This window comes from Bubalus kerabau, chromosome 5 (assembly GCF_029407905.1).
Source record: "Bubalus kerabau isolate K-KA32 ecotype Philippines breed swamp buffalo chromosome 5, PCC_UOA_SB_1v2, whole genome shotgun sequence".
Classification (NCBI taxonomy): Eukaryota; Metazoa; Chordata; class Mammalia; order Artiodactyla; family Bovidae; genus Bubalus; species Bubalus kerabau.
This window is the reverse complement of record NC_073628.1, coordinates 97,697,907-97,724,245: the sequence shown is the minus strand read 5'-3', so window position 1 is coordinate 97,724,245 and position 26,339 is coordinate 97,697,907. Positions and strand designations below refer to the sequence as shown.

At 52.2% G+C, this 26,339-nt stretch overlaps 1 protein-coding gene across 6 annotated transcripts in view; it reads left to right on the top strand.

Moving 5' to 3' along the window:
* The window catches only part of PEX14 (peroxisomal biogenesis factor 14), a 147,840-nt gene that overhangs the window by 119,904 nt on the left and 1,597 nt on the right, over positions 1-26,339 (top strand). For 3 of the 6 annotated variants that reach the window (XM_055582346.1, XM_055582344.1, XM_055582347.1), the window contains 5 exons: positions 11,483-11,568; positions 14,657-14,759; positions 15,922-16,019; positions 19,347-19,438; positions 21,087-22,262. In XM_055582346.1, coding sequence (XP_055438321.1) covers positions 11,483-11,568; positions 14,657-14,759; positions 15,922-16,019; positions 19,347-19,438; positions 21,087-21,534 — 827 coding nt within the window. In that variant the 3' untranslated portion in view covers positions 21,535-22,262. Of the gene's footprint in view, positions 1-11,482; positions 11,569-14,656; positions 14,760-15,921; positions 16,020-19,346; positions 19,439-21,086; positions 22,263-24,706; positions 24,964-26,339 lie in introns of those variants that run through there. The other 3 variants (XR_008714948.1, XM_055582348.1, XM_055582345.1) reach the window with 3 other exon arrangements.

The window sequence follows — 26,339 nt, the reverse complement described above, 5'->3', positions numbered from 1 at the left end:
AGGGAAAACCATTAGGCCATTCAGGTGTGACCTAAATCAAATCCCTTACATTATACAGTGGAAGTGACAAACAGATTCAAGGGATTAGATCTGATAGAGGGCCTGAAAAACTATGGACAGAGGTTTGTAACATTGTACAGAAGGCAGTGATCAAAACCATCCCCAAGAAAAAGAAAGGCAAAATGGTTCTCAGAGGAGGCCTTAACAAATAGCGGAGAAAAGAAGAGAAGCTAAAGACAAGGGAGGAAAGGAAAGATATATCCATCTGAATGCAGAGTTCCAAAGAATAGCAAGGAGAGATAAGAAAGCCTTCCTAAGTGATCAATGCAAAGAAATAGAGGAAAACAATCGAATGAGAAAGACTAGAGATCTCTTCAAGAAAATTAGAGATACCAAGGGAACATTTCATGCAAAGATGGGCACAATAAAGGACTGAAGCGGTGTGGACCTAACAAAAGCAGAAGGTATTAAGAAGAGTTAGCAAGAATATACAAAACTATACAAAAAAAATCTTATTGACTTGTATAACCACGATGGTGTGGCTACCCACCTAGAGTCAGACATCCTGGAGTGTGAAAACATGTGGGCCTTAGGAAGCTTTACTATGAACAAAGCTAGTGGAGGTGATGAAATTCCAGCTGAGCTATTTCAAATCCTAAAAGATGATGCTGTTAAAGTGCTGCACTCGATATGCCAGCAAATTTGGAAAACTCAGCAGTGGCCATAGGCCTGGAAAAGGTCAGTTTTCATTCCAGTCCCAAAGGAGGGCAATGCCAAAGAATGTTCAAACTACTGCACAATTGCACTCATCTCACATGCTACCAGAGTAATGCTCAAAATCCTCCAAACCTGGCTTCAACAGTACATGAACTGAGAACTTCCAGATGTACAAGCTGGATTTGAAAAAGACAGAGGAACCAGAGATCAAATTGCCAACATCCACTGGATCATAGAAAAAACAAGAGAATTCCAGAAAAACATCTACTTCTGCTTTATTGACTACACTAAAGCCTTTGGCTGTGTGGATCACAACAAACTGTGGAAAATTCTTAAATAATTGGGAATACCAGACCACCTTACCTGCCTCTTGAGAAACGTGTATGCAGGTCAAGAAGCAAGTTAGAACCAAACATGGAACAATGGACTGGTTCCAAATTGGGAAAGGAGTATGTCAGGGCTGTATATTGTCACCCTGCTTATTTAACTTATATGCAGAGTACATAATACAAAATGCTGGGCTGGATGAAGCACAAACTGGAATCAAGATTGCTGGGAGAAATATCAGTAACCTCAGATAGGCAAATAACACCATCCTCATGGCAGAAGGTGAAGAGGAACTAAAGAGCCTCTTGATAAAGGTGAAAGAGGAGAGTGAAAAAACTGGCTTAAAACTCAGCATTCAAAGAACTAAGGTCATGTCATCCAGTCCTGTCACTCCCTGGCAAATAGTTGAGGAAACAATGGAAGCAGTGAGAGTCTTTATTTTTGGGGGCTCCAAAACCACTGCAGATAATGACTGCAGCCATGAAATTAGAAGATGCTTGCTCCTTGGAAGAAAAGCAAAGACAAACCTAGACAATATATTAAAAAGCAGAGACATTACTTTGCCAAAAAAGGTCTGTATAGTCAAAGCTGTGGTTTTTCCAGTAGTCTTATATTAGTGTGAGAGTTGGACCATAAAGAAGGCTGATCACTGAAGAATTGTTGCTTTTGAGCTGTGGTGTTGGAGGAGACTCTTGAGAGTCCCTTGGTCTACAAGGAGATCAATCCGTAAGGAAATCAACCATGAATATTCATTGGAAGGACTGATGCTGAAGCTCCAATACTTTGTCCACCTGATGCGAAGGACTGACTCATTGGAAAAGACCATGATGCTGGGAATGATTGACGGCAGGAGGAGAAGGGGACAATAGAGGACTAGATGGTTGGATGGCATCACCAACTCAATGGACATGAATTTGAGCAAGCTCTGGGAGATGGTGAAGGACAGGGAAGTCTGGCATGCTGCATTCCATGGGGTTGCAAAGAGTCGGACACAACTGAGTGACTGAACAATGGCTCTTTTTTTTTTTTTAATTTCTTAACAGACTTTAAAAGACAACTTAATTGAGATATGGGGCTTCCCAGGTGGTGCTAGTGGTAAAGAATCCACCTGCCAATGCAGAGGACGTAAGAGATGCGTTTGACCCCTGGGTCAGGAAGACCCCCTAGAGGAGGTCATGGCAACTCCAGTATTTTTACCTGGAGAATCCCATGGACAGAGGAGCCTAACACGCTGTGGTCCATGCAGTAACAACTGAAGCAACTTAGCACACATGGTGAGGTATGTTTTATGTAAAATAATGCACCCATTTTTGTTGTACAGTTTGAGTTTTGACAAGTGTTCACTTTTCTGTGGCTGTCGTGACCACTTTGTGGAGCATTTCTGGTACCCCAGACGATTCCCCGTGACCTGTTCCCAGGCAGCCCATCCTGTCCTGACTCCAGGGGAACCCCTGGTCTGCTCTCTGTTGCTGCCCATTAGACTCCTCTTTCCTAGTTTTGTATGAAGAAAATCATATCTTATGTCTTCTCTCATGTCTGGTTTCTTTCGCTCAGCATCATGTATTTGAGATCCATCTAGATTGTTGAACAGATCAGAAATTCCCTCCTTTATCACAGAGCCATGTCCCGCGTTAAGGACACTCTGTGGTTTGTGTGTCCATTTACCGTTGATGGACTTCAGGCTTTGGACTGTTTTCAGTGTTGAGCTGTTAGGAGTAAAGCTCTTTTAAACATTTGTGTACAAGTCTTCATATGTTTTTGTTTCTCTTGTGTAAATGTCTGGGAGTGGAATTACTAGGTCATAGGTTAAGTGTAAGTTTCACTTTATAAGAAATTGCCAAACTGTTTCAAAGTGGTTATACTGTTTTTCATTCCCATCTGCAGTGTACAAGAGCCCCTAGTTATTGCATATCCTCACTAACAGCTGATATTTTCCCTCTTTTTAATTTTAGCAACTTTCGTGTGTGTATAGTGGAAACTCATAGTGGTTTGAGTTTACATTTCTGTGAAGACTAACAACGTTGAGCATCTTTTTATATGCTTGTCCATTTACATATCTTTTTTTGTCAAGTGACTGTTCCAATCTTTATCCATTTTAAATTATCTTATTATTGGGTTGGAAGAGTTCTTGTATATTCTGCATTCAAGTTCTTTGTCAGATATATGCATGGTTAGTATTTCCTCCCAGTCTGTGGCTAGCTTTTTCTTTTGCTTTTGCTTTACGTTGCCTTTTGAAAAACAAGAAATTTAAAATGTGATGACATACATCTTTTTTTTCCCCCAACAATTCATGGTTTTTGTGTCCTAGCTATGAAGCCTGTGCTTACCCCAAGGTTAGAAAGATTTTCTCCTGTGTATTCTTCTTGAAGTTTCATTGTTTTCGCTTTTCTGTTGAGATTGTGATTCACTCTCAGTTAATTTTTGTGTGGGTGTAATGTGAAGGTCAAGGTTCATGTTTTCCTGATGGTTATCCTGTTGTGTCACCACCAGAGGTTAAAAACATTGTCCTGTCCCCGTTGAGTTATGTGTCCCTTTATCAAAATGCAGTTGTTTATGTATTCATTGGTCCGTTTATAGCCTTACTTAAAATTTTCTAAGCTGTTGAGGTATATTTTACAATTACTAAACTCCCATCTCAAGTGTCCAATTCAGTGATTTTAGGAACTTTACGAAGCGATATATATCCGTTTCCGAGCACTTTCACCCCCCAGATAAGCTCCTTTGTGCCCGTTTACTGTTACTGTCACTTCAGCCCCAGGTGACCGCTCACCTGCTTTCCACTGCCGTCAGTTTACCTTTGCCGAACATGGCAGGTAAACAGAGTCAAACAGAGTGTGATCCCTTGTATGTGCCTTCTTTCAGCTGGCGTATTTTTGAGATTCTTCATGTGATAGTGTGTAGCACTGGTTCCATCCTTCCCATTTCTAAACAGTATTCCATTGTACAGCTGGACCACATTTTGTCCATCAGCTCACCAGTTGGTGGGCCTTTAGGCTGTTTGCAGTTTCGGCTACAGGACTCATGATGCTGAGGATGTGTGTGGACGTCCATTCTCATTCCCCCTGAGTGACCATCTAGGAGTATGATTGCTTGGTCATACGGCAGTCTTATGTTTCTGGATTCTTAATTTTTTTTTCCAATCAGCTTCTTTGAAGTATAATTATACACAATATAATTAATCCGTTTCAAGTGTACAGTTTGATGAGTTGTACATACTGTAACTCAATTAACTCATGTAACTGACACTAAGTTTCATGCGAAACTGTAACTAAACACTAAAATTTCATGTAAATGGGCTCGTATAGCACAGTCTATTGTGTCGTAACATAACACTTTTGAGATTGATCCAGATAATGAATATTTTAGGCTTTGTGAGCTATACCTTTCTGTCACATATACCATTCCCCCCTCATCCTTTAAAAATATGAAAACTGTTCTGAACTCACAGCTGAACAAAAGCACGATGACGTGAGACTTGGCGAGCGTGCCAGGGTTTGCTGACTCCTGACTTCACTGTATGGTTGTTTCACAACTTGTTTATCCATTGACTGTTGATGCCTGTTTGGATTGTTGCCTGTTTAGGGCTATATGAATAATGCGTCCATGACATTCACATGCAAGAAGTCTGTGTGTGCACAGATATTTCCTTTCTTTTAAGTAAATACCTAGGGGTGGAATGCCTTAGTCACATGCTGGGTGTATGCTTAACTTTGTATGATATTGTTAAAACTATTTTCCAAAGTGGTTGTGCCATTCTCCATTCCCATCAGCAAGGTGTGAGAATTTCAGTAGTTCCACATCCTTGTCAACACTTGGTATTCTCAGTTTTTTAAGTTTAGCCATTCTAACATTTAGGTAATAGAATCTCATTATAATTTTGTGTTTCTCTAATGACTGATGATGTCAGGCATATTGTCATGTGCTTAATGGCCATTCATGTCTCTTTTGTGAAGTGTCTATTCCAGTCTACTGCCCAGTCTTTTTTTAAAAAAAATCACCTTGTTTGTCTTTTTTATTATTGAGTTGTAAAAGCTCTTTGTATATTTTAGTTACAGGTCCTTGATCAGATATATGTTTTGCAGATGTTTTCTTCCAGCCTACAGAGATATATTCTTGACAGGGCCTTTTGAAAAGCAAAAGTTAATTTTTCTTTCTTTCTTTTTTTTTTTTAATTTTTGGCCACACCATGTGGCATACTGGATCTTAGTTCTCAGACCAGGGATCGAACCCCTGCCCCCTGCAGCAGAAATGCAGAGTATGAACCACTTGATGCCAAGGAAGTCCCCAAAAGTTTTTGGGATATCATTTTTATGATATCCGTTTTATCTTTTTCTTTTTCTTTATGGTTCATGCTTTTTGTATTTAAGATATCTTTGTCTACCCCAAGGTTGCGAAGATTTTCTTCTGTTTTTTTCTGTTTTCTTACTGAAGCACTATAGTTTTTGCTTTTGGGTTTAGGTACATGATCTGTTTTGAGTTAACTTTTATGTGTGGTGTAAGGAAAGGGTCAGTGTTCATTTTTACCCCTCCTATGGATATCCAGTTGTCCCAGCACAATCGTTGTGAAGATTATTCTTTTCCCATGGAACTACCTTGGCTTCTTTGTCAAAAATCAGTTTACCTTTCAAGTGTGAGTCTGTTTCTGGACTCTTCTAAATTCTTACCGTTTAATTAGAGCTCGTATTTTTAAATCTGTGGGTGAGGTTGCGGATGTGCCTCTCAGTGTCCTTCCTGCCTAAGATGACACTGCTGATAGCGTTACAGCCCAGGAGAAGTGGGAAAGAGCGTCTTTCACAGGATATTCATGCGAAGACAGGCCTTGGATGTCCAGGTGTGACTGCTCTTGAGCTGCTGTAGTGCCCTCAGCCTTTCAGGCTGCCCAGGTGCTTCTGTCGGAGCCGAGCTGCTCTATTTCTAGTCGCTGTGCTCTGGGTCGGTTTGTCTTTCTGGCCACTGCCAGCCATCCTCAGCTCAGCCTGTGGTGCCGTTCAGCTGGTCATCAGTCTCCCTGTGCCTTTAGCCTGCCAGTCCTTTGCTGTAACAAGCACTGATTTGGCGGACTGGCTTTATTCCAGGACCTCGCTGTGGATGAGCCTGTCTTATCATTTAATTTTCAGGGTGCCTTGCGAGCAGAACTGATGGGATGATTTAAGAAGCTAGATCCACCACGGTGTAGTCCTGGCTCCAGCCTTGGTGAGCCATGGGTTGGGGGTGGGGACCACAGCTAGACTTGCCCAGTGCCTGCCACTGCCCAGCCCTGTGCTCAGGCCACCAGTCTCCCCAGGGACTTGATAGATAGCATCTCCATGTTGTCAGCCAGCACAGCCCTGGATACAGATTGTCTCAGCAAGATAGTTTCATGACAGTTTTCGGCTCTCTTTTGTTGATGCCTCTTTACTGGATCGTGGGATTTCTGTGGTGTCTGTGGGTCTCTGGCTCAGTGGTTTCAAGTTCAACATTGCTGTGTTGTGCGCGTGATTCCTGCCCTGCACGTGTTCTTATTTGATGATGTCTGTTCTCGCCTGCAGGTGACAATCTCTTGGTAGATTGAGATACAGCCAAAGGAGCTGAGTAATATTGGCTTAGGTGGTATTCAGTGAAGGGTTAGGGAGCCTTAGGGTGCAGCCCTTCTGCCCCTGACCCAGCTGCCATACGCTATGGATTCACCCACAACCCGAGCCTCTGGGCAGGCGGGCCCCGGGGACACTGTCTGAGTTCAGGCTAGTTGATGGAGTCCTCGAGAGAGTCGGAAGGCATTGAGTTTCAAAGAGCTCAACCTCTGACCTTGTTGCAGCCTCAGACATGAAGGTGGTCCCGGAAATGCTCAGTTGTGCAGGATGAAAAATGCTGCCACCATCAACTGTCTTCATCCCTGGCAGAGGCCAGCTTGTGAGGTGTTGGTAAAGCCCTGGGCCTCCTGGGCAAGCTGGCAGGTCTCGCTTGTTGGGCGAATGCTGGAGACAGTTAGAATCTGAATGCTAGTAAAAATACCATTGTCCCTGGGTTCTTTAAATACAGCAAAGCTCTCCACCTTCAGTCAAATGGCCTGCACTTGGAAAGAAGAGAAAGCTGTCCTTTGGGAGACCCATCTGGTGGGTGGTGTGGAAGCTTCTTGCCTGCTTGGCCAGGGTCTGCCTTGTGTGTAGTTGGACATCGTGTCAGCCTGGAGGCACTGAAGCTGTTGGAAGAGCTCGTTCATTCCACTTCCCTTACTTCTGAGCTGGAGCAGACGAGCAACTGGCCCTGTGTTCTGCCCTTGACTGTATTTTCTGGACATTTGGGAACATAGTGACAGGAAGCTGTATGTAGCTCCCAGGTGCCCTGGGCTCCCTTGCTGGGGTTCACACTGAGCTTGGGAACGATTGGCCCCAGGGTAGGCAGCGCGAGGGCTGCAGGTGGTCGTGGCTTGGGATGCGGGCCAGTGTGGCATCACGCTACGTGCCTTCTCCCTATCCTGATCTGTACCCTTTGAAAGATGTGCAGCGGAAGAAGAGTTATCTCCTTCTTAGTTTTCCTCTTTTTTCATTTTGCCACAAGACAGGATTGTATCACACATCTCCAAAACGAGTAAAATGGCATTTCAGCTTCTTGTCTTTATAGACTCTCTGAACTTTAGGAAAGATCATTCTGGTCCCTTTTCATTAATAATGAAAACCAGGGGGCAATAAAATGTTCTTAACGCGAGCACGGCAGAAACAAGGAGCAGCGCGGGGGTGAAGGTGCGGCCGACAGGGAGCCACAGGTGTCTCCTGTGCTCCAGGAGGTCGCACTCTCCAGAAGGGGGAGCAGCTGTCAGAGGGGTCCTCATTCTCAGACCCCTGACCCTCCAGCATCTGCTCAGCCTGGGCTCCAGTACCCAGAATGAGAGGCATGCCCTGAGTGTTTGCAGGAAAGAAGAAGGGTGCTGCAGACTTGGGGTTCTGGTCCAGTGCTCAGCCCAGTGCAGCTGTGTTCTTATAAGATGTTTAGTGGGCATTTGAGAAATCACTGGGGATAGAACGTTCTGGACATGTGCCCACTTGGAATACGAATGTACTCTGGGGTTTGGGCAGCACTGATGGATGTTCTGGGGGTGGATTGAAGCCCCATGGAACAGTGACTCTTTTGAAAAGTGGCATGGTTATTCTATCTTCACTATTTCCTCCTAAAAACGAGCTTGCACTGGATTTTGGAACCAAGACACTCAGAACAGAGCAGGCTGGGAAGAGATAGGTGCCTGCATGGAACTCGGAGCTTCTCAAGGTCACGGTGAAAGGTCTGCCTCGATGATCTCAAGAGTTTTCCATTTCACGAGCAGTTGTGGCTTATCTGAGTCGCTCCACATCAGAGGAGGGTGTTCTGTGCTGGTCAGAGCAGGAGAGCGCCCTTCTGGAGACAGTGTGTAGACATGATCCTGAGTGTCACTACTCAACCCTGGAGGGGAGGGGGGAGTCCTGGCTCACCATGACCCAAACCCCTCAGTCCATAAAAGAGTAGATGGGTAAGTGTATGTAAACAGGAAGACACTGCATGCCACAAAAGCAGACCAGAAGCAGAGTCAAAAGAAAAATATACTAGGAAAAATTTTGACAACTTCTGTCACAGAAAAAGGGCTCATTTCCTTGTTGTATAAGAAGGTTCCATGAATTGATGAAGGAAATTAATAAAGAAATGGAGTAGAAAAGTAGGGAGCATACAGTTACCAAAATGGAGATGCAGATGAAAAGATGCTCACTCCTCACTTGTAATAAGATAAATGCAAATTAAAGCTAGAGTGAAGCAGTGTGTTTTATTTTTTTGCTCTAGTATTAGCAGAAATCTATGTGTGTGATTAACCCATTACATTGGGGTGGCTGTGAATGAACTGGTTCAAACCTCAGGGAGCACAGTTAGGCAGGCTGTCTCACAACTGCTGGTGCATGTACCTCTGACCCAGCCTGCCAGGAGTTCACATTTACAGATGGCCTTTTACATGGATGTGAGAGGCTGTGTGTACACACTTACTGATGGCAGCTTTGAGTGAAACAGGAAGAGACTAGAAATCATCTAAATGTCCATCTGTAGGGAGTTTGTTTAATGGAATATTACGCAGCTTTAGCCAAAAAGAAGAATGAGAGATGGGGAAAGGGGAAAGAAAGTAATGCCTGTATGTGTTGCCTCATGTTTGCATAAGAATTCTTGGCTGGATAAAGACGACACTATGGGCACAGAGGTTTGTGGTGGTGGAGGAAGCCTGTTTGCAGTAGACTGACGTGTGCTGCATGATGTTAGACCACGTGCGTGTGTATGTGCGTGAGTGCTTAGTCGTAGCCAACTCTTTGCGACCCCGTGGACTATAGTTCGCCAAGCTTCTCTGTCCATGGAATTCTCCAGCAAGAATACTGGAATGGGTTGCCATTTCCTCCAAAAGGGGTTCTTCCTGAGCCAGGGATCGAACCCGAGTCTCTTGCTTCTCCGGCATTGGCAGGCGGATTGTTTACCACTGAGCCACCTGGGAAGCCCAGACCATGTGCGTGTGTTTCCTATTCAGAAACTGTAAACCAGAGAAGGGAGTTGATTACAGTCTGTGCAGGGGTTGGGCCACATTGATTCCACTCAAGTGGAATCCACAAGCAGGTGGGGGGGGTGGGGGTAGGGCAAGAAGAGCCTCTTCCAGCCTCCTCCATCACTGTCGTCTCTGTCTCCATCTCCTGGGAGCCCCTCTCAGCAGCTCAGGGAGCGGGGAGCTTCTCCCTCATCTCCATGGAGGTCTTTGCCTCTGGGTTCCCCAGTCAGACCGGGTGCCAGCAGCCCCTCCTCCCCACGTGTCCACATCCAGCAGGGGCTTTCAGAACCACTGCCTCCTGCTCTCCTTCAGTTGTGAAGCGCCAGAACGTGGCCAGTACCTGCAGGTCCAGGGAGGCAGGGGATGGCTGGAGCAGACAAAGCCTTCAGCCGGGCCTGGCCACATGTGGGTTCCCGGGAGTGCGGTGGCTCTTCCTCCCTGTCTCCCACAGGCTCCCCCCCCAGTCCCAGGTCCTTGTCATGCACATGTGCCTTGGGTGCATACCTTGAGTCACGTTCCCTGGTGCCGAGGTTGAGTCCACAGACTGGGGGTGTCCTGCACCACCAATGGTTCTGGAGACAGTGGCCCTTGGCCACCCCCCCCACACCCCGTGACTGGTCCCTTGAGAGACGGCCGCTGGGTAGCCTGGACATGCCTGCTCCAATGGACACTCCAGATGGAGCTCATGCTTTCCTGTGCACCTCCCAGAGTCCCCAGGTGTCAGATCAGATTATGGACCTGAAAACACATCGTGAGCAGTTCATGGGAAGGTTGTAGAGTAGAAAACTCTCCTCCCCACTTTGGAGCTAGGACATACTCAGGGGTTGGAGGGGCTTTGTGCTGAAGGGACCACTCCTGTGTGTAGACCAGCTGCCCATGTCTGGATCCCCAAGACCTTCCATCCTGGGCCTGTCCCGCTTGCCTTTGGTGGCCCTGGTGGTGGTCTCTTCCTGCTTTCTCACTTCCACAGCCCCCACCCGCCATAGCTGTTCATGGTGCTCCCCATGTCTTTCTCCCAAAGCACAGAGCCAACCACGTTACTCCCTGATTCAGAGCCGTCAGCGACCCCGCTGCTTGTGAAGCGACGGCCGGGTTCCTTGGATGCGTTCTCTGCTGGGCCCGGCCTTTCCCACCTTTCCCCTCACCACTCCTCCCATCTCCTCTCTGGTCTCTCTTGGCCGGCAATGCCCCCTCCTTGGGAAGGCCCAGGGGCTCCCCCATCTGCTTGAGCACAGGTCAACCCCAGCCTTTGCACTTCCTTGTCCCCCGCCTGGAGCACTGTGCCCCAAGACTCCACAGGTCTCAGCATTGTCCTCCACCGAGGCCCCGCCACCCCCCTCACCTTGTCCTGTCTGTGTTCTCGATCCCTTTCTGGCATCAGCTCATTCAGCCATGTGTGGGCTGCTCCTCTCTCCAGCCTCACTTGAGTGAGACCAGAACAGAACAGGACAGCGGTCTCGCCACCACTACCCGCCGTGCCCTCAGCACACGTTGTGTGCACTGTCGGAACTTCATAAAGCTGAACAGGCAGCGACACAGCCTCTGGCCCCAACTCTCAGGTGGCTCCCAGCTCATGTGGGAGGCATGTGCGCGCGAACAACCCGGATGCTACAGCACCCTCACTGGATCCTTTATTCCTCGAGCATGGAGCCTGTGCCCAGGTCTTTAGATTGCCTCTGCTGTTCTCCCCCTACCCCCACCTCAGTCCCTTGAGACAGCACCCCACGGCAGGCACAGTACAGTCTAGAGGCCCAGGAGGAGAAGGGAGACAGCCGAGCCCCGTTCTGATGCTCACCCCCAATGTGAGCACAAGACACACCCTGACTGAGACAAGGAGGCTGAGTCCACGCGCTCTTTGCCCCCAGGGGACGCCAGGGCCTTTCCTCCTGACCCCAGCTTTTCTCCTGACCCCAGGCCCTGCGGGCTCCCGGTGGAGAGACTACAGCGCCTTGGCCATCATCATGGCAGGGATCGCGTTCGGCTTTCACCAGCTCTACAAGGTAAGCCGCCCTCCCCGCACCCCTTTGGTGCTGCCCTGAGCGTGGGGACAGCAGTGGGCCTGCACATGGAGGCTGAGTGCCCAGATGAACGTGCTTTCTGGAGGGGCGTCCGGGTCAAGTCCTGGTCCTGCCCCCACCCAGGTGGGTGCGCTCAGGGCCTTCAGACCAGCCTCACCTACAGAATCTCTCCTCCAAGTGCCTGCCTGCTGCACAGGGTGACGGGGCCCATGACGCGGAGCCGTGTCAAGTACTGAGGACGTTTCCTGGCATGCTCTGAGCAGGCTGGACCCTCGTAAGAGACAAAACAATGTGCAGTTAAGACCACGGAGGCTGGAGCCCGGCTGCCAGTGTCACATCCGGGCCCTGCCACTCGGCAGCTGTGTGACCGCAGGCTCGGCAGGCTCACCTGTAAAACGGGACAGTAGGATCTGCCTCAAGAGGGTGTGGTGATGCTCAGAGCAGCTGGGCTCCTCTGGAAAGGACTGTGTTCCCAGCACATTGCAGGCGCACTGTACCCTCTTGTTTCACCTGAGTATTTAACACCAGCTTTGAGAAACTCAGTGTGATCATATTTACTGCCTTTTCCTCCTGTATATTTTGTTGGCTTCCATGTAAATCTAGGGTTTTTCACGGTCTTCATAGTCAGCCCCCAGGACCCCAGAGTTCACTGCTTCCAGCAGAGCTGCAGGCGTGAAGTAACATTTACTTCTTTGACACCAGATCCTGATCAGACACTAGTGACCACGTACTGACTTTGATTTGAAGCAAGCGAGTGTTTTTTAGAAGATGCAGAGCCGGGGTAGGTAAAATAGAGACAGAAGGTAAACTGGTGGCTGGAGGACTTAACCTCTGCCGGTCCTGCAGAGAGAGATTTCTTTCTTTCTGAGGCCACCTGCAACTCCATCCCTCGTTTGGAGATTTAAAAAGAAAAGAATCTGAACTATTGGCTATACTCCCAATATAAAATAAAAAGTCTGGAAAAAAAAGAAAAAGACTCTGAATGAATATCCAGACTCATGCCATACCTTTGTTTGTTTCGCTGTTCCACGCATCTTGTGAGGTCTTAGTATCCCAGGGATCAAACCTGTGCCCCCTGTATGGAAGCTTGAAGTCCTAATCAGTGGACCCCCAGGGGATTCCCTCAGGTTGTAACTTTTAGCACATGGAACATGTTTTTGCATTGCTTCCTGGGACTCTTAATTTTTGACTTAAGTGAAGTTGATCTTTTCAGTGTAACAGTTATTCTTGAAGTTGGAAGTTTCCACCTTAGAAATTGGGAAGCAGGATGTGGTGGGTCCCAGGACTGCTCGCTCTGACACAGTGCATCTACTCTCCCTGTGTGCTCAAAGCCTGTCATCTCAGTCCCTAAGTGCGTACAGTCACTAGGAAGGAGAAACGGCTGAGACAGAACTCTCCATTCCTGTCCTGGCTCTGCTGAGCAGGACCCGCTTAGTCACGTGGCTGCCCTCGGGCAGCCTGTGATCTGGTGGAAAGAGAAGGCGTAGCTCCCCTTGGAGCTGAGCAGAGATAGCATCAGTTGTTTCCACCAAGCTCTGATCTTTAGTCTCTGCTTTAAGAAAGAAGAGACAGAAAAGATCAGTCACGATCATGACAAGAGAATTTTAAAAATACCTGCTAAATTAAAAAGCAAAAAAGAGACGTAAGCTCTCATTTTATAAATACCTGAAGATTCAGGCTGGGAATGTGTTCCTTTCCTTGGAATTTTTGATCTTCGAAATGGAGTTTTAGTCCGTTACATGTATAGAATTTCTTGACGTTATACTTAGGAAATTTCCAACCTGGAACATAAGGCTACATTTGATGAGTTTCAGCTAAGTTGTGGGTAATAAACTAACACAGAGGTCGGAAAACACTTTGCAAAATAGGAAGTGCTTCCCTACGTGTCCTAAATGGTGGTCTTCACTCAGGAGTTGCTCTTGAAATGAGCTCTCCCACAAACCCCTGTGAGAGACCCCCTATCCCTCCCCCAGTACACAAGCCTTAATGAAGCAGTTGCTGTCTTTTCCTGTCTGCGCCTCAAATGGAATGAAAACCAGTCTCCTTTGGTCATACTTGCCAGTTACCACCTCTGCAAGGCCCACACCGGGCACCCCTGGTACCACCCAGTAAGACTGGCGACTGGTCTCAGGCCTCTGAGATGGGCGGGCGCTGAGTCCTGAGATTGTGGAGTTTGGAGCCCGGATTCTTTCATCCAGCAATCCCAGTGGGCAGCTTGCCGTCCACCTCCACCCTGCACACCTCCGAACTGGCCATCAGTCAGCGGCTGCACCCCACCTGCCTTCTTCCTGAATGTTCCAGGACTCTCATCCTCACCTCGTCTGGGCTCCCCGCGTCCTGGGCCGCTTGTTTGGTTTGCTCCGCAGCACCCCCTTCCTTTTCCCCTTGTGGTCAGTTTCTCCCACTTCTGCCCCTTCCTCCCCCTCTGCCCAGGGTCTCCATTTTGGGAGAATCCAGCTGCATTTAACTCTTACCTGAAGGAAGCCTGTTCACAGGATACAAGACTTTTAGAAAAGACTGGGTGTGACCACCCTGCAGATCTACTGTGGGTTTTGATCTTGTTTCTTCAATAATTTCTAAGTTTTACTCCCTTCTTTCTGAATGGATAATTTGTTCCCTTGGTGCAGGATGTGAAAGCTTCAGAAAAATGTACCGCAAACTTCCCTCCTGCTCCTCTCTGGAAGCCACCAGTGGTACCACTTTCCTGTATAACCTTCTACAGTTTTATCATACAACTTCTAAAGTAGAATTCTGAGTATTCTTGGCCACAGAAACTCTATATATAGCACCATTTAAAAAACTGAAAGAACACAACAGTGCCCCATTGCAGTTGGTCAGATTGATTTTTTTGTTTCCCCATTCCCTCCTTTTGGTCCTGACTCAGGAGTTTTCATTTGGTTCTACTAGCAGCCTTTCTAACTTTCGGATGTCTTGTTCACTTATGGCGTCGGCCTAGGGTTTCCAAGGCCCAGGGGTGATGGAGAGGAAGTTGGTGGGTAGAATTGGAGAGCTGGTTGGGGAGTCACCCCAGGTATGTACCCATCCCTCACGCACCCCCCACTCCCTGCAGAAGTACCTGCTCCCCCTCATCATGGGCGGCCGGGAGGACCGGAAGCAGCTGGAGCGGATGGAGGCAAGTCTGTCGGAGCTGAGTGGCAGCGTGGCCCAGACAGGTAAAGATTAATGACTCCATCAAGTCACCCCTCAAAGCCTTCTCCGAGCAGCCCCTTCTCTGCCCCCTCCCCTCTCCCCTCCGTCTCCACTTTATGTGGTGACTTCATTTATCTGCTCTGAGAATCTGTTCACATTTGCAAATGAAGCCGCCGTCATTTCGGTTTAATTTGAAATTGCTTGTTTACTGTCGGCGCGGCCTCAATTAATTATGTTTTTACGGAAAGGCTCCCAACCTCAGAATATTAATAAGGGGAATAAAATGACAGCCTTTCTAAGGGCTGTAAAGTTCATTTTTAATTTCTGCTTCCATGAGGTTTTCAGGGGGGTTTTCAGCAATTTTCCCCCTTCTCTCTAAGAATCCCACGCAGGGTCAAGAGAGGCTGTAATTACTGTGGCTCCGGGGACCCCGGCCACCTCCTCTGTCATCGACTCCACGGGGCCCACGTTCATTACCCCATGCCCCACTGGTGGCCCAGATTAGCTGGGACCTGCCGCTCCAGGAGTGGTTTTTCCTCCTATATAAGCTTGTTTACTAGATGGAGGCTCAGAATCTAAAAACTGGGCACAGAGAGAGCTGCCTGTCCCAGACCAGAGTCTGCCCCTAAGGGGTGTGTCTGTGTAGCCCCCGGAAACCCTCCCGGGCCTAGACCCTGCTAGCAAGTCTCCTCGAGGCTGACAGTGGACAGGGAGCTCCAGCAGCCTTGGGGTTGGGTGGGGAGGGCAGGAGAGAGCCATATGGAAACGAGATTGGCAGTTTTTCACCACTTCTGGATCCTGTGGACCTGAGCTGTGTGCCTCCCAGGATTGGAGACTCTGCTTTGAGTTTTACAAGGACACAGTGAGGCCCAGGAGATGAGGCAGGCAGGCAGTCCTGAGGTTGGAAGAGCCGAGCAAATCATAAGCAGATATAATTAGAGGGGAGAGGTTTTGGACGGATATACTGTTGACCATGGACAACTGCACAATAGAAAGATAAAGTAGAAATACTAGAGGTTAGATACAGTGCAGGTAGATTACCCAGAGTGCAGATGAATTATATGGATTGCTGGAGGGCGGGGGGATGTCTGCAGATAAATTAGAGGTAGCGGCTCATAGGTGTGTGGACAGAAGGGGGAATCTTCATGTATCATTAACAGAGATGTGCCTGCTCTCTCCTCCCAGTGACTCAGTTACAGATGACCCTTGCCTCAGTCCAGGAGCTGCTGATTCAGCAGCAGCAGAAAGTCCAGGAGCTGGCCCATGAACTGGCCACAGCCAAGGTACGTGTCCCTGACCCTCCGGCCCCTCCAGGCTCTTCTTGCTCATCCTTGTGCCTAGTTCATTGCGCGTCTGATGCTCTTTTCTGATTCTGGTTACACTGCTCTTGTGGAGAAAGGAGGCGGTCACCAGGCAGGCGATGTGGCATTCAGTGACGAGGGCTGTCCTTTCTGTCTCTGAGGCCCACCCCCCTGACCGTGGCAGCACACACTACAGTTCTGGTGGTAGCTGGTGTAGACACGGGATGGTCTCCACCTACAAGTTAGGTCACAGGCCCCAGCGTTGCCAAGAACAGTGCAGGGAACAGGGTAGGAGAGGGTGCCCAGGCCCTGGGCTAAAATGTGGCTGTTGCCAAGTTCTCTAAACCCTGGTCTTGGGGTCCAGTAACTCCTGGAAGATGCAGACCCACCTAGGATGACCAAGGCGGGTTCATTGCCTCAACTTCCCATATCTGGAACCCCCATGGCAATATCAGATCCTGGGATCGGACTGCCCAGGTTAAAGCTCTGTGCCACGTGCTGGCTGTGTGACCACAGACAAGTCACTTGCCATCTCTGATTCCTCAGTTTCCTTGTCTGTAGAATGGATCTGTAACCCTACCTCCCTCATCGTGTGCACCTGCTGGGAACAGTGCCTGGCTCCTGTCAGCTCCCAGGATCGCAGCTTTTGGTCTGGGCTCTGTGCGTGTGTGTCATGGTCTTCCTGACTCAGCCTGGTTCAGGAGACAGTGGTCCATGGCGTCAGCTGCCCTCTCTTCCTCCAACCCCACCTCCCATGTAGCTTTCTGGCTGCTTCCATGCAATTCTCACCCCAAGGAGAGAGAAGTGGCTTCCTCCAGGAGAGCCCCACCTGAGCATACCGCTCGAGGTCCCTGTGCTCTTGCGAAGAGGGTGCCTGGGAATCCCCTCGTGGGGTGCCTCACCCACGGAGGTGCTGCCTCTGCACATGGGCATGGTTACCAGTGGCCACTGCCAGCCACCACGCACCCTCCCCATGGGCGGCAGTCCATAAAGCAGCCAGGGAGGGGCTGAGAGCCCGTGCCCTGCTCCCCTCCATTATCTTTGGGAGCGGCGGCCTGCCAGTGGCCAGAAGCCATTCCGGAAATTGGAAAACTGTTTTCAGATGCTAAGCATTAAGATTAAGACCACATGTTGCTTTTTAGAGGGGAGGGGGCCCCAGGATGGCGTTGGTGGTTGAGAGCTGCCCCTGGGAGTTTCTTGGGCTTGTTTCCTTGATGTCTCCCCCACCCCAGCCCCTCTCATTCTCTCCACTGAAGCCAGGCTCACTGGTCTAAACCCATATGTGTGTGACTTCGGTTACCCCATAAACCAGAGACTCAGACCTGTGTTTTCTCAGCTGTAATGTAAGTTTTTATATCTGGCTTCCAAACTCCTACTGCAGCACTGTAAAAAATTAAAAAGAAGAGCGTTAAGTAATTAAAAAACCTACATAAAACTGAAGGCTGGGAGTTTTCTACAACTGTTTTTTTTTTTTAAAGAGACTGGCTAAAAAGCCCCAGATGTCAGATTTTATTTCTAAATCCTGGCATCTGGCACCAGATGCGTTTGGAAATTTGAGTCCTTTGTCGGCCGGTGAGTGGAAATTGCTCCCTTGTTAATGGGCTGCGATAGCTTTCAGGGCCTCTGAGAAGCCAGCACAGTGGCTGCTGGATCTGTGCTGTCTGGTGGTCTGGAGCACGGACCCCGAGGGGATGTGTGTGAGGGCGGCAGGCGTCTGTGTGTGCTCGCTCCAGGCTGCCCCCTTGCAGGGGCTTCTCCCTGCCAGTGTGCCCAGCCAGACAGCTTGCTGGGGCTTCCCTGTTGGCTCAGTTGGTAAAGAATCCACCTGCAATGCAGGAGCCCCGGGTTCAATCCCTGGATTGGGAAGAGTCCCTGGAAAAGGAAATGGCAACCCACTCCAGTATTCTTGCCTGGAGAATCCCATGGACAGAGGAGCCTGGCGGGCTATAGTCCATGGGGTCTCAAGAGTTGAACATGACTTGGCGACTAAACCACCATTAGGCTGCTTGCCTGGGTGGTGCCCACAGCAGCCCCCACTCTACCTCAGAGCCCCCGCAGGCTGGCGGGAATGTGTGGAACCCCTCTGTTCTGCCAGCCTGGGGTTCCCTACTTTCTCCTGAACTTATGGCCCGGGGGTTTTGTGTCAGGTGGAAACAGTGGTGTCAAGGGGCAGGAGTCTTGCACCTGGAGGTGGCCTCTGACCTGGAGGCCTGAGTCCCACATACCTGGAATTGGCCCGTAAGTACCTCACAGGCAGCTGGGCCACAGGCAGCTCCCATTTGGGGGATCACTGTTTTGGCTTCCCTCTCCTCCATTTATCCCAACAAGATTTGCTGAAGAAAGGTGTGGTTCTCTGAAGTTTACATGGAAAGTGGTGTCAAAATTCAAAAGAGAAGTTGTGCAGAGGAGGCTGGCATTTGTCCAGGGTCGTTGTGGCTATTTCCCCCGTGGGCCCTCCTCCAGATCACTGTCTTTCTCTCTGCAGAGTCTCGGGGTCATCCCAAAGAACACATGTCAGTGAGCCGCCCGACTCGGGGTTCCTGGCTTTGCAGGCGGTGGGGCCTGATGTCACAGCAGCGTGGGGCGGGGCAGGCAGATGAAGCCTGCCTTCAGGGTTGATTAAGAGTGGGGGCCGGGGGATGGGCCAGGCAGGTGCTCAGGTGTCCCCTTGACGCTCCACAGCAGCTCCAGGTTCCAGGCCCTGTGGTTAGAAGTGGCTGCCTGTCTCAACCCCACGGCTCCCGTGGGTGTGGGGGGCGGGGGCGCGGTGGGAGGTGTGATCTCTGTAGGGAGAAGGACTTAGGTGGAAGGAGTAGTTGGTGTAGAGATGGAATTTATCTTAGTTTGGTTTTAATGGAACGTTTTAGACACTCATGGAGTAGCGGGCCACTCAGTGAACCCACATGCTCTGGCCACATGGTGCAGCCGCTGCCTCGGGCCTGTCCCACCCGAGGTTATTCTGAAGCACATTCCAGACGGCATATCATTTCACACTGCAGACACTTCAGTTTGTATCTGTAAAAGATGAGGGCTCTCTTGTTGTTTTATTTTTTCATAACCAGGATACCAGTTACACCTGAATACATGTCATGTTTCCCTAAGATCGTCAGCTATCCAAATAGAGTTGCAAGGATGTTTGTTTTAAGGGAGTTGTCATTTCAGCAGAGATCCAGGCAAGCAGACCCTAGAACAGGACGCAGCAAACCTTCCCGAGGGGGTTGGGTCCTCCTGCCATCTCAGCGTCTGAGTTTGGAGGGGTGGGAGGGAGGTGCCACACTGATCCTCAATCCCCTTTGTTGTGACTTGCAGGCCACCACGTCCACCAACTGGATCCTGGAGTCCCAGAACATCAGTGAACTCAAGTCGGAAATTAACTCCTTGAAGGGGCTTCTTTTGAATCGGTAGGAGCTAGAAAGGCGTGGGCTTCTGTTCTGCTCTCCACCTGGGACTGGGGGAGGGAGCTCTTGGGGCCCATCCAGCTGTTGCCGTCGTGGGTGGTAGTGGGGCATCTCCTGGGGCAGGGGCGCCCCGTGTTTCCCACCCCGGATTGAACTGCATCATGGAGTTTGGGAATCTCTGGCAATTCTACCTACCCTCCCCGGCAAGTCCCTCCCTCCCCACTTTAGGAGTGACCACCTGAAGGGCCCACAAGAGTTTTGAGATACAAACAGTTCTCAGCCCTGTCCATACCTGGTCAGGGACAGCTGGAGCCAGAGCAGGACCTTGAGCAAAGGAGAGAATGCCCACCTTCCAAGCAGGGCCACTCTCTCTGTCCTGAGTCCTCAGTGACAGCTCTCAGTGACAGCTGGGTCCCAGAGAAGGATCCCCCCCGAGGGCCAGGCCAGGGGTCTCTGTTCCCGCTCAGTTTGAAGGGCAGAAGTGATTGATTTCAAGGCAGAGGGCTGCGCAGTGCCCATCCCCCACCCCCGGCTCCTGTGGTCTCGCTGTGTCCCTCCGCAGGGACAGCACCAGTGCAGCCCCAAGAGGAGGGTGACCAACTTGTCCAGACTTGCCCAGGCCCGCCTGGTTTTAAAGTTGAAAGTCCTGTGTCTTGGGCCCCCGGGACAGTTGGCCGCCCCACCTGCAGAGTGTCCCAGGGCTTAGTGGGTGGCTGAACAAGGCTGTACTTCACTCCAGGTCCAGGATAGGGGGCTGGTAGGGTCTTGTGATCACAACCAGAGGACCCAGTTCTCCAAGTCACCCACATTCAGGCTCTCTGTGGGGACAAAATTATGGCCTTAGGAGAGGTGTGGCTGAGCTTGGGGTGCTAGTGGGCTGCCCCTCAGGGATGTGGTGAACACTGAGGCCCTGGTGGTGGGCTTCATGTGGCAGGGTCTGAGGGGAAGGACTGACTGGGACCAGAGCTGGCATGCAGCCCAGGAGGCAGCAGGCCTTTGTCCTCTGGGCTCAGGCCTGGGTGGTCTTGTCCCAGCTGTCCTTGAGCTTGATTTCGCCATTGCCAAGCGGACCTGACTTCCCAGGTCTGGGCTAGGTTGGCTGCCAGCCCGTGGCTCAGGGCGGGGATACGGGAGTGGGCGGGGAGAGCTGGCTCTTCTGTCAAGTGTTGAGCTTGGAAGTTTTCTAGAAAAGTCCAGGTCTGATGTCTCTGACCCCGTGGCCCAGGCCAGGCTCTGCTCCACCCATCTTTGCTCAGACCAAATTAGAGTGGAGGTCAGGGACACTGCTGCGAGGACCGGAGGGAATGGGCTCTGGGGTGTGGCAAGCTCCCCAGGGCCGACTGTCCTGCAGCTGCCAGGGAGGGTGGGCCTGGCCCCGGGCAGAGGGACCGCAGATGGCACCCTGAGTGGGAATGGTACTCTCCAGGCAGCCCTGGTGCCTCTGGGTTCTGTTTCAGCTTCTCTAACCTCCAAGGGACCAAGAGGCCTGTTTCCAGAGGAAGGGAAGGGAGGGCACCAGGTGTGTGTAGCGGAGCCCCATCCTGTCCCCTGTGGGCTGGCCCTGGCCCTGCTCACCATCCACTAGCGTTGGGGTTCCAGAGGGGCGGCTCTGCTGAGGGCAAACCTGGCCGTCTTCTCCCTCCTCTACCAGGAGGCAGTTCCCACCCTCCCCGTCGGCCCCGAAGATCCCCTCCTGGCAGATCCCGGTCAAGTCGCCCTCGCCCTCCAGCCCCGCGGCGGTGAACCACCATAGCAGCAGCGACATCTCGCCCGTCAGCAACGAGTCCACGTCATCCTCGCCCGTGAAGGAAGGCCACAGCCCCGAGGGCTCCACGGCCACGTACCACCTGCTGGGCCCCCAGGAGGAGGGCGAGGGGGTGGTAGACGTCAAGGGCCAGGTGAGGATGGAGGTGCAGGGCGAGGAGGAGAAGAGGGAAGACGAGGAAGACGAGGAGGACGAGGACGTGAGCCACGTGGACGAGGAGGACTGCCTGGGGGTGCAGAGGGAGGACCGCCGGGGTGGGGACGGGCAGATCAACGAGCAGGTGGAGAAGCTGCGGCGGCCGGAGGGTGCCAGCAACGAGAGCGAGCGGGACTAGGCGGCCGGGGGGGCGGGGCCCGGGGTGGGGCGGGGCCTTGAAGCGGGCGGGGCCTGGGCGACTGAGGGCGGAGCCTGGCCACCCACCCCGCCCCGGACAGACAGGCCTCTGACCTTGATCTCATTCAGGTCGAGGGCTCTGAACTCTCTGGGCTCAAGCCCCTCAGCCCCCTCCCGGACAGAGGTCCGGTCCAGGGGCGTCAGCTGAGCATCTTAGCCAACCTAACACCGTGCATGACAAGAGGTAGTTTTATTACCTGACTCCTGACCCTCACAGAGGGGGAGCCAGGGGACCCGGCGTCTGCCGGCCCCTCCCTGTGCCCCGGCCCCCTCACTGCTTCTCACCAGTGGCCACGGGGGCCACACTGTCGTGATTCCAAAAGCGATGGCCCTACTCTCCCCTCCGAGCGAGGGTCCCCCGGTCCCCCATCCAGGCCCTGCCCGGACAATGCTGCCCATGTGTACTTGTCGCAGCCCCAGCCCGGTCGCCCGCCACACGTGACAGCGCACTGCTCCTGACCGCTGGCTTGCCGCATGGTGGCTCCGCTACCGCTCTGGGGAGGTGTCCCACCCCACCAGCAGCCAGGCCCAGGGCCCTCCTGTCTGTCCCCCGCCCCACCCCCAAACGTGTTCTTTTGTGTGATCAGGTATTGGTATCAGAATATAAGATCCGACTGTATATAATTGTAATAAATATGAGCTGCCACTATTTAATTCTTGCCTGTGGCTCCCTGTCTGCTCACGGCACCCCAGGCCTGGGGGTGGATCTCGGTCAAGGCCGCACCAGGTGGGTCCCAGGGAGGGGACGTGGGGTCAGGCCCAGGTAGCCCTGTGGTGGGCCTGCCTCCCTCGTCCAGTCTCCCCCACCAGTCAGGTGTCGCCACTGCTCACCCACAGTTGGAGGGTGTCGTCCTGGGTCCGGAGTGGCTGCTGCAGGGCGACATTCCGCCCCAGGAGGAGAAGGGACCTCACGTTACTGTATATAGACCTGGTGTGGAGTGTGATGAGCTCGCCTTCCTTAAATGGATGCGTGTGCTCCCAGGAGAGAGTGTCTCGTTCCCTCTTCCTCCCCCGTCTCCACTCCCTCTCACCCTCCCTGTCTCCCTTTAACCTTCACACAGCCTTTAGCTAAACCCAGGAAAACAGCACTAGATGCTCCTTCCGGGGAGTGCCCGGGGCTGTGGCCGTTGGTGCAGGGGTCAGAAGGCCTGGTCCCACCCTGGGCCTCGTGTAGACACAGGCTTTGGAGACAGAGTGCAGGGACCATGGAGGTGGAGCTGCAGCGGGTATGTACCCTCTGGGGAGTGGGGGGCCCGAGGCCTCCTGACCCACTGCCGGCCTCCCACCCACCCAGCTCTGGGGAGGGAGGAAGCCACAGGCCGAGGGTGAGACACTTGGCAGGCGGGTGTTTTGTCTCAGAAAACATTTCCACTCTCACCCAGGCCCCTTTTTCGGCTCCTGCAGCGAGCTCCTTCCTAACTCTCCAGCGGGGGCCCTCACCCTGCCCCTCTTGAGTGTCCAGCCCGCTCCCTGGTTTCCCAGGTTTGGTTTTTGATGCTTATCACCTCACATGGTGTTCCAGCTTATGCTCCCCAGGGACCCTCTTCTGAGTTACCTCTGTCTCTTGGCACCCCAACAGAAGCCAGGGTTCTCCATCCCCAGGGCTCCCTGCCTCATCTGGATACAGGACCCAGTTTTTGGGAGTCATGCAGGCAGACCTGAGATGGCAAGCAGAGAAGGAGCTGCCCGCTGGGTCGGAAGCACCCCTCGGCCTCGGGGGCTAGAGACGGGGTTCCCCCATGACCTCCTCGGAGAATGGAAGCCTGAGTCCTGCGTGAGCCATCTTGAGGGCTCCCCCTCTGCTTGGTGACATTTCTCATGGCCTCTCACTTTGCAGAGGTCTCTCCTGCAGTGGGACCAGGCAGGGGGACAGAGGGCAGACAGCCTGGGACAGAGACGCAGCCAGAGCTGCTGGTGTGGGGGCCGCAGGGCATCACGGAGCACATCTTCCCCAACCTGGGGGGTCAGGGGTCTCTCGGGTCCCCAAACTCACTGTGGGAGAGAGGGACAGAAACCTGGGCCTGGGGGACCTTTGCCCTGTGGGTCTCGAGCGACGATTTCAGCTTTTGAGGACAGAGAATCTGGCGTGATTTCAGGGAGAAAAAAAACCCCTCCCCAAAACGGCGTGAGTGCTGCCTAATAAAGGCAGCTGCTGGACGGAGGGAAAACAGCCCTTTAAAAAAAAAAGCCTTTCATTAGAAAAATAATGCATTTCATCCAAATAAGGTAAAAATATTTGGAATGGGGCAGAAGTGAGCAGCAGGCAGCGCCTGTCAGGCCCTTTCTGGAAGGGAGAAGATTATTAAACTCAATTACAAAGTATTTTTGTAAAGTGTCTTTTAAGAGAGAACTCACCCCGGTGCTCAGAGGCTGCAGGACGGCCCTCTGGCCCCCGAGGTCTCGCCAGCTGCCCCAGGTGTTCATGGGCTCTGCCTTGGGCAGGGTCCTCCCTTAGGCAGCCCCCGCTCCCCTGCTCCTTGCGATGCCCCCAGAACAGGCGAGGCAGCCACTTCTGCCCTGTCTGCCCTGGCCAGTCGGCTTCCTCCTGCGAGGGCTGAGCCGTTGGTGTCCTGGGACACCCTGGCGGGGAAGGGAAGCGTTCTGAGCGAGGGGAGAGGGATGCCGAGCTTGTAAAATGTTCTCTTTTTCTTACTGTGGAGGTTCATGTCAGCTGTTCAAACAGTCCAGCCCGTATTGAAGGACTGGAGGGGACAAAACCCCTCTTGGTCTCTCCGCTTGGTTTCACAGGTGTGTGGTTGTAGTCCGTCTCTCTTCGTCTGTCTTTTTTAATAAAAACGGGAAGTTGCTCTTCAGTGTTGTGTGGCTTGCTTGTCTCCCTGAAAGTAAAGCGTGTGTGCCCACGGGGCGCACATCAGTTGGGAGGAGAGGGCTTCTCTGGAAGGCATCTCCCTGAGGACCCAGCCAGGACTTAGGTGCTGCTTCTCGGGCTTTGGCCTAGAACCTGCCTCTCCTCTGGTGAGCCCTGCCTCAGACCCAGCCCTGCCCCACCCCACGCCTGCCGCAGACCAAGACCCAGGGCAGCAGACTGGCCTGACACCTGATCCTCAGGAGTGTACTTAACCCTTAGTGTTTCTTCACCTGTTTGTTTACAGTTGTTTCTGCCAAGGCTCCCAAAGAAGAGGGTCAGCGTCTCCAGATAGCAGGCAGGAAGGCGCCAGGGAGACCCTGAAGGTGGTGGTGGCTCCAGCCTCAGGTGAAGCGCTCACCTGGGCGTAGACCCAGTCCTGACTGACCCCTCCCTGCCCCAGACACCTCTCTGGTCCCTGCTTCCTGCACAGGTGTGTCCCATCTCGGGATCGGTCACCCCCTGCTAAGGTAAGACATCTCCAGGGTGCCTGAGGTGATGGTGCGTGACCACCACCTTCTCCCCCGAGAGCTGGCCCAGCCCCTCCCCAAGCCACGCCCTCCCTCTGGTTCCGCTCTAATCCAGAAGTGGAGTTTAAATCTCTAGCCGTGTTGTGCTTTTTCCCTGAGTGGTGAACAAACCTGACCAGTTTACTTTCGTCAAGCACTTTAAGGCTCTTGCTGTCCTAGCAGAGGAGGTGAGATTTTATCATTTCATAAGGAGGCTGCCTGAAGCCTTCCCTGGCCTGACACGTCTGGGAGGACCTTCTTCATAATGATGAGGCCATGTTTAAAACTCATCTTGGAAACTCAGGTGCCCCGCGCTCCCATCCTAGCCCAGTAGGTCCGGGAGGCTGTTTTCAGGTCATTAGTTCCAGGGTGCCCTGTAGACACAGTGTGCAGCAGCCAGGCGTCAGGGAGGCTCTCTGGGCAGGGCTGAGGGGCTGGGGGTCTTCTGTGGGGGAAAAGGCCTTGGACTTTCTAAGGCCCCAGTGTTTCCCCCAAGTGGCATGGGTGAGGGGCTCACAGGAGAAGCTGCTGGGTTTGGGCCTGTGCTGGCTGTGTGCCCCTGGGAGGCACGTCCTGTCCACCCCCTAAGGTGGGGCGGCTCCTCCTGTGAGGGTGGCACAGGCCCGGCCCCTGTTCATTCCCCAGGAAGCCAGCTGGTCCGAGGGGACCTGCTTCCTGGAGGCCTTCCTGGGGGCGACAGCACTTCACTACCCCTGTGTGCTGGCCGGGACCAAGGCTCCCCAAGGGGCCAAAGCCACCTCTCATGAAGGTGAACGGGATAACAGGCTGTCTTGGCCCAGGGTCCAGATGGGCTGAGGCCCAGTTGCCCGTGAATGCCAAGGCCCGACTCCATGGGTGACTCAGCCGTTGGTAGCACCCAACCAGGGCCGGGTCTGTGGGAGGTGGGCAGGCCACTGAGCTCAGCATGAGCCTGAGCAGCTGGTTCTGGCCCTTTCCAAGAGGTTACAAAACTCTTGAATTTGCCCCAGTTTGGGTGTAGGAGCATCACACCACCACAGCTAATTAAACCCCAGAATGAAGACATGTTTTACTGCAATTCCTACTGAGTCCAACAAGCCATAGGGAGTACTGCGGGACCCAGGCCCACCCTGCACCCTGGGGCGGGGCGACGCCCCCGCCCCGCCGCCAACCACGCCTCCGCGTTGCAGGCCCCTCCCTCCTGGGGGCGCGTCACCTGGTCTCAGGGGGCGGTGCCTGGGGCTCAGGGCTGTGGGCTGACCTGGGTGCAGGTTCCTCCTGTGTCCCAGGTCCCTGTCTCCCTGAGACTCTTCTGAGGGGTGCCCTGAGGCCCAGCCTACCCTTCCCTGGGCCCTGTCTTGTCCTGAGTGGAGCTTAAAAGCTAGTCCTGCC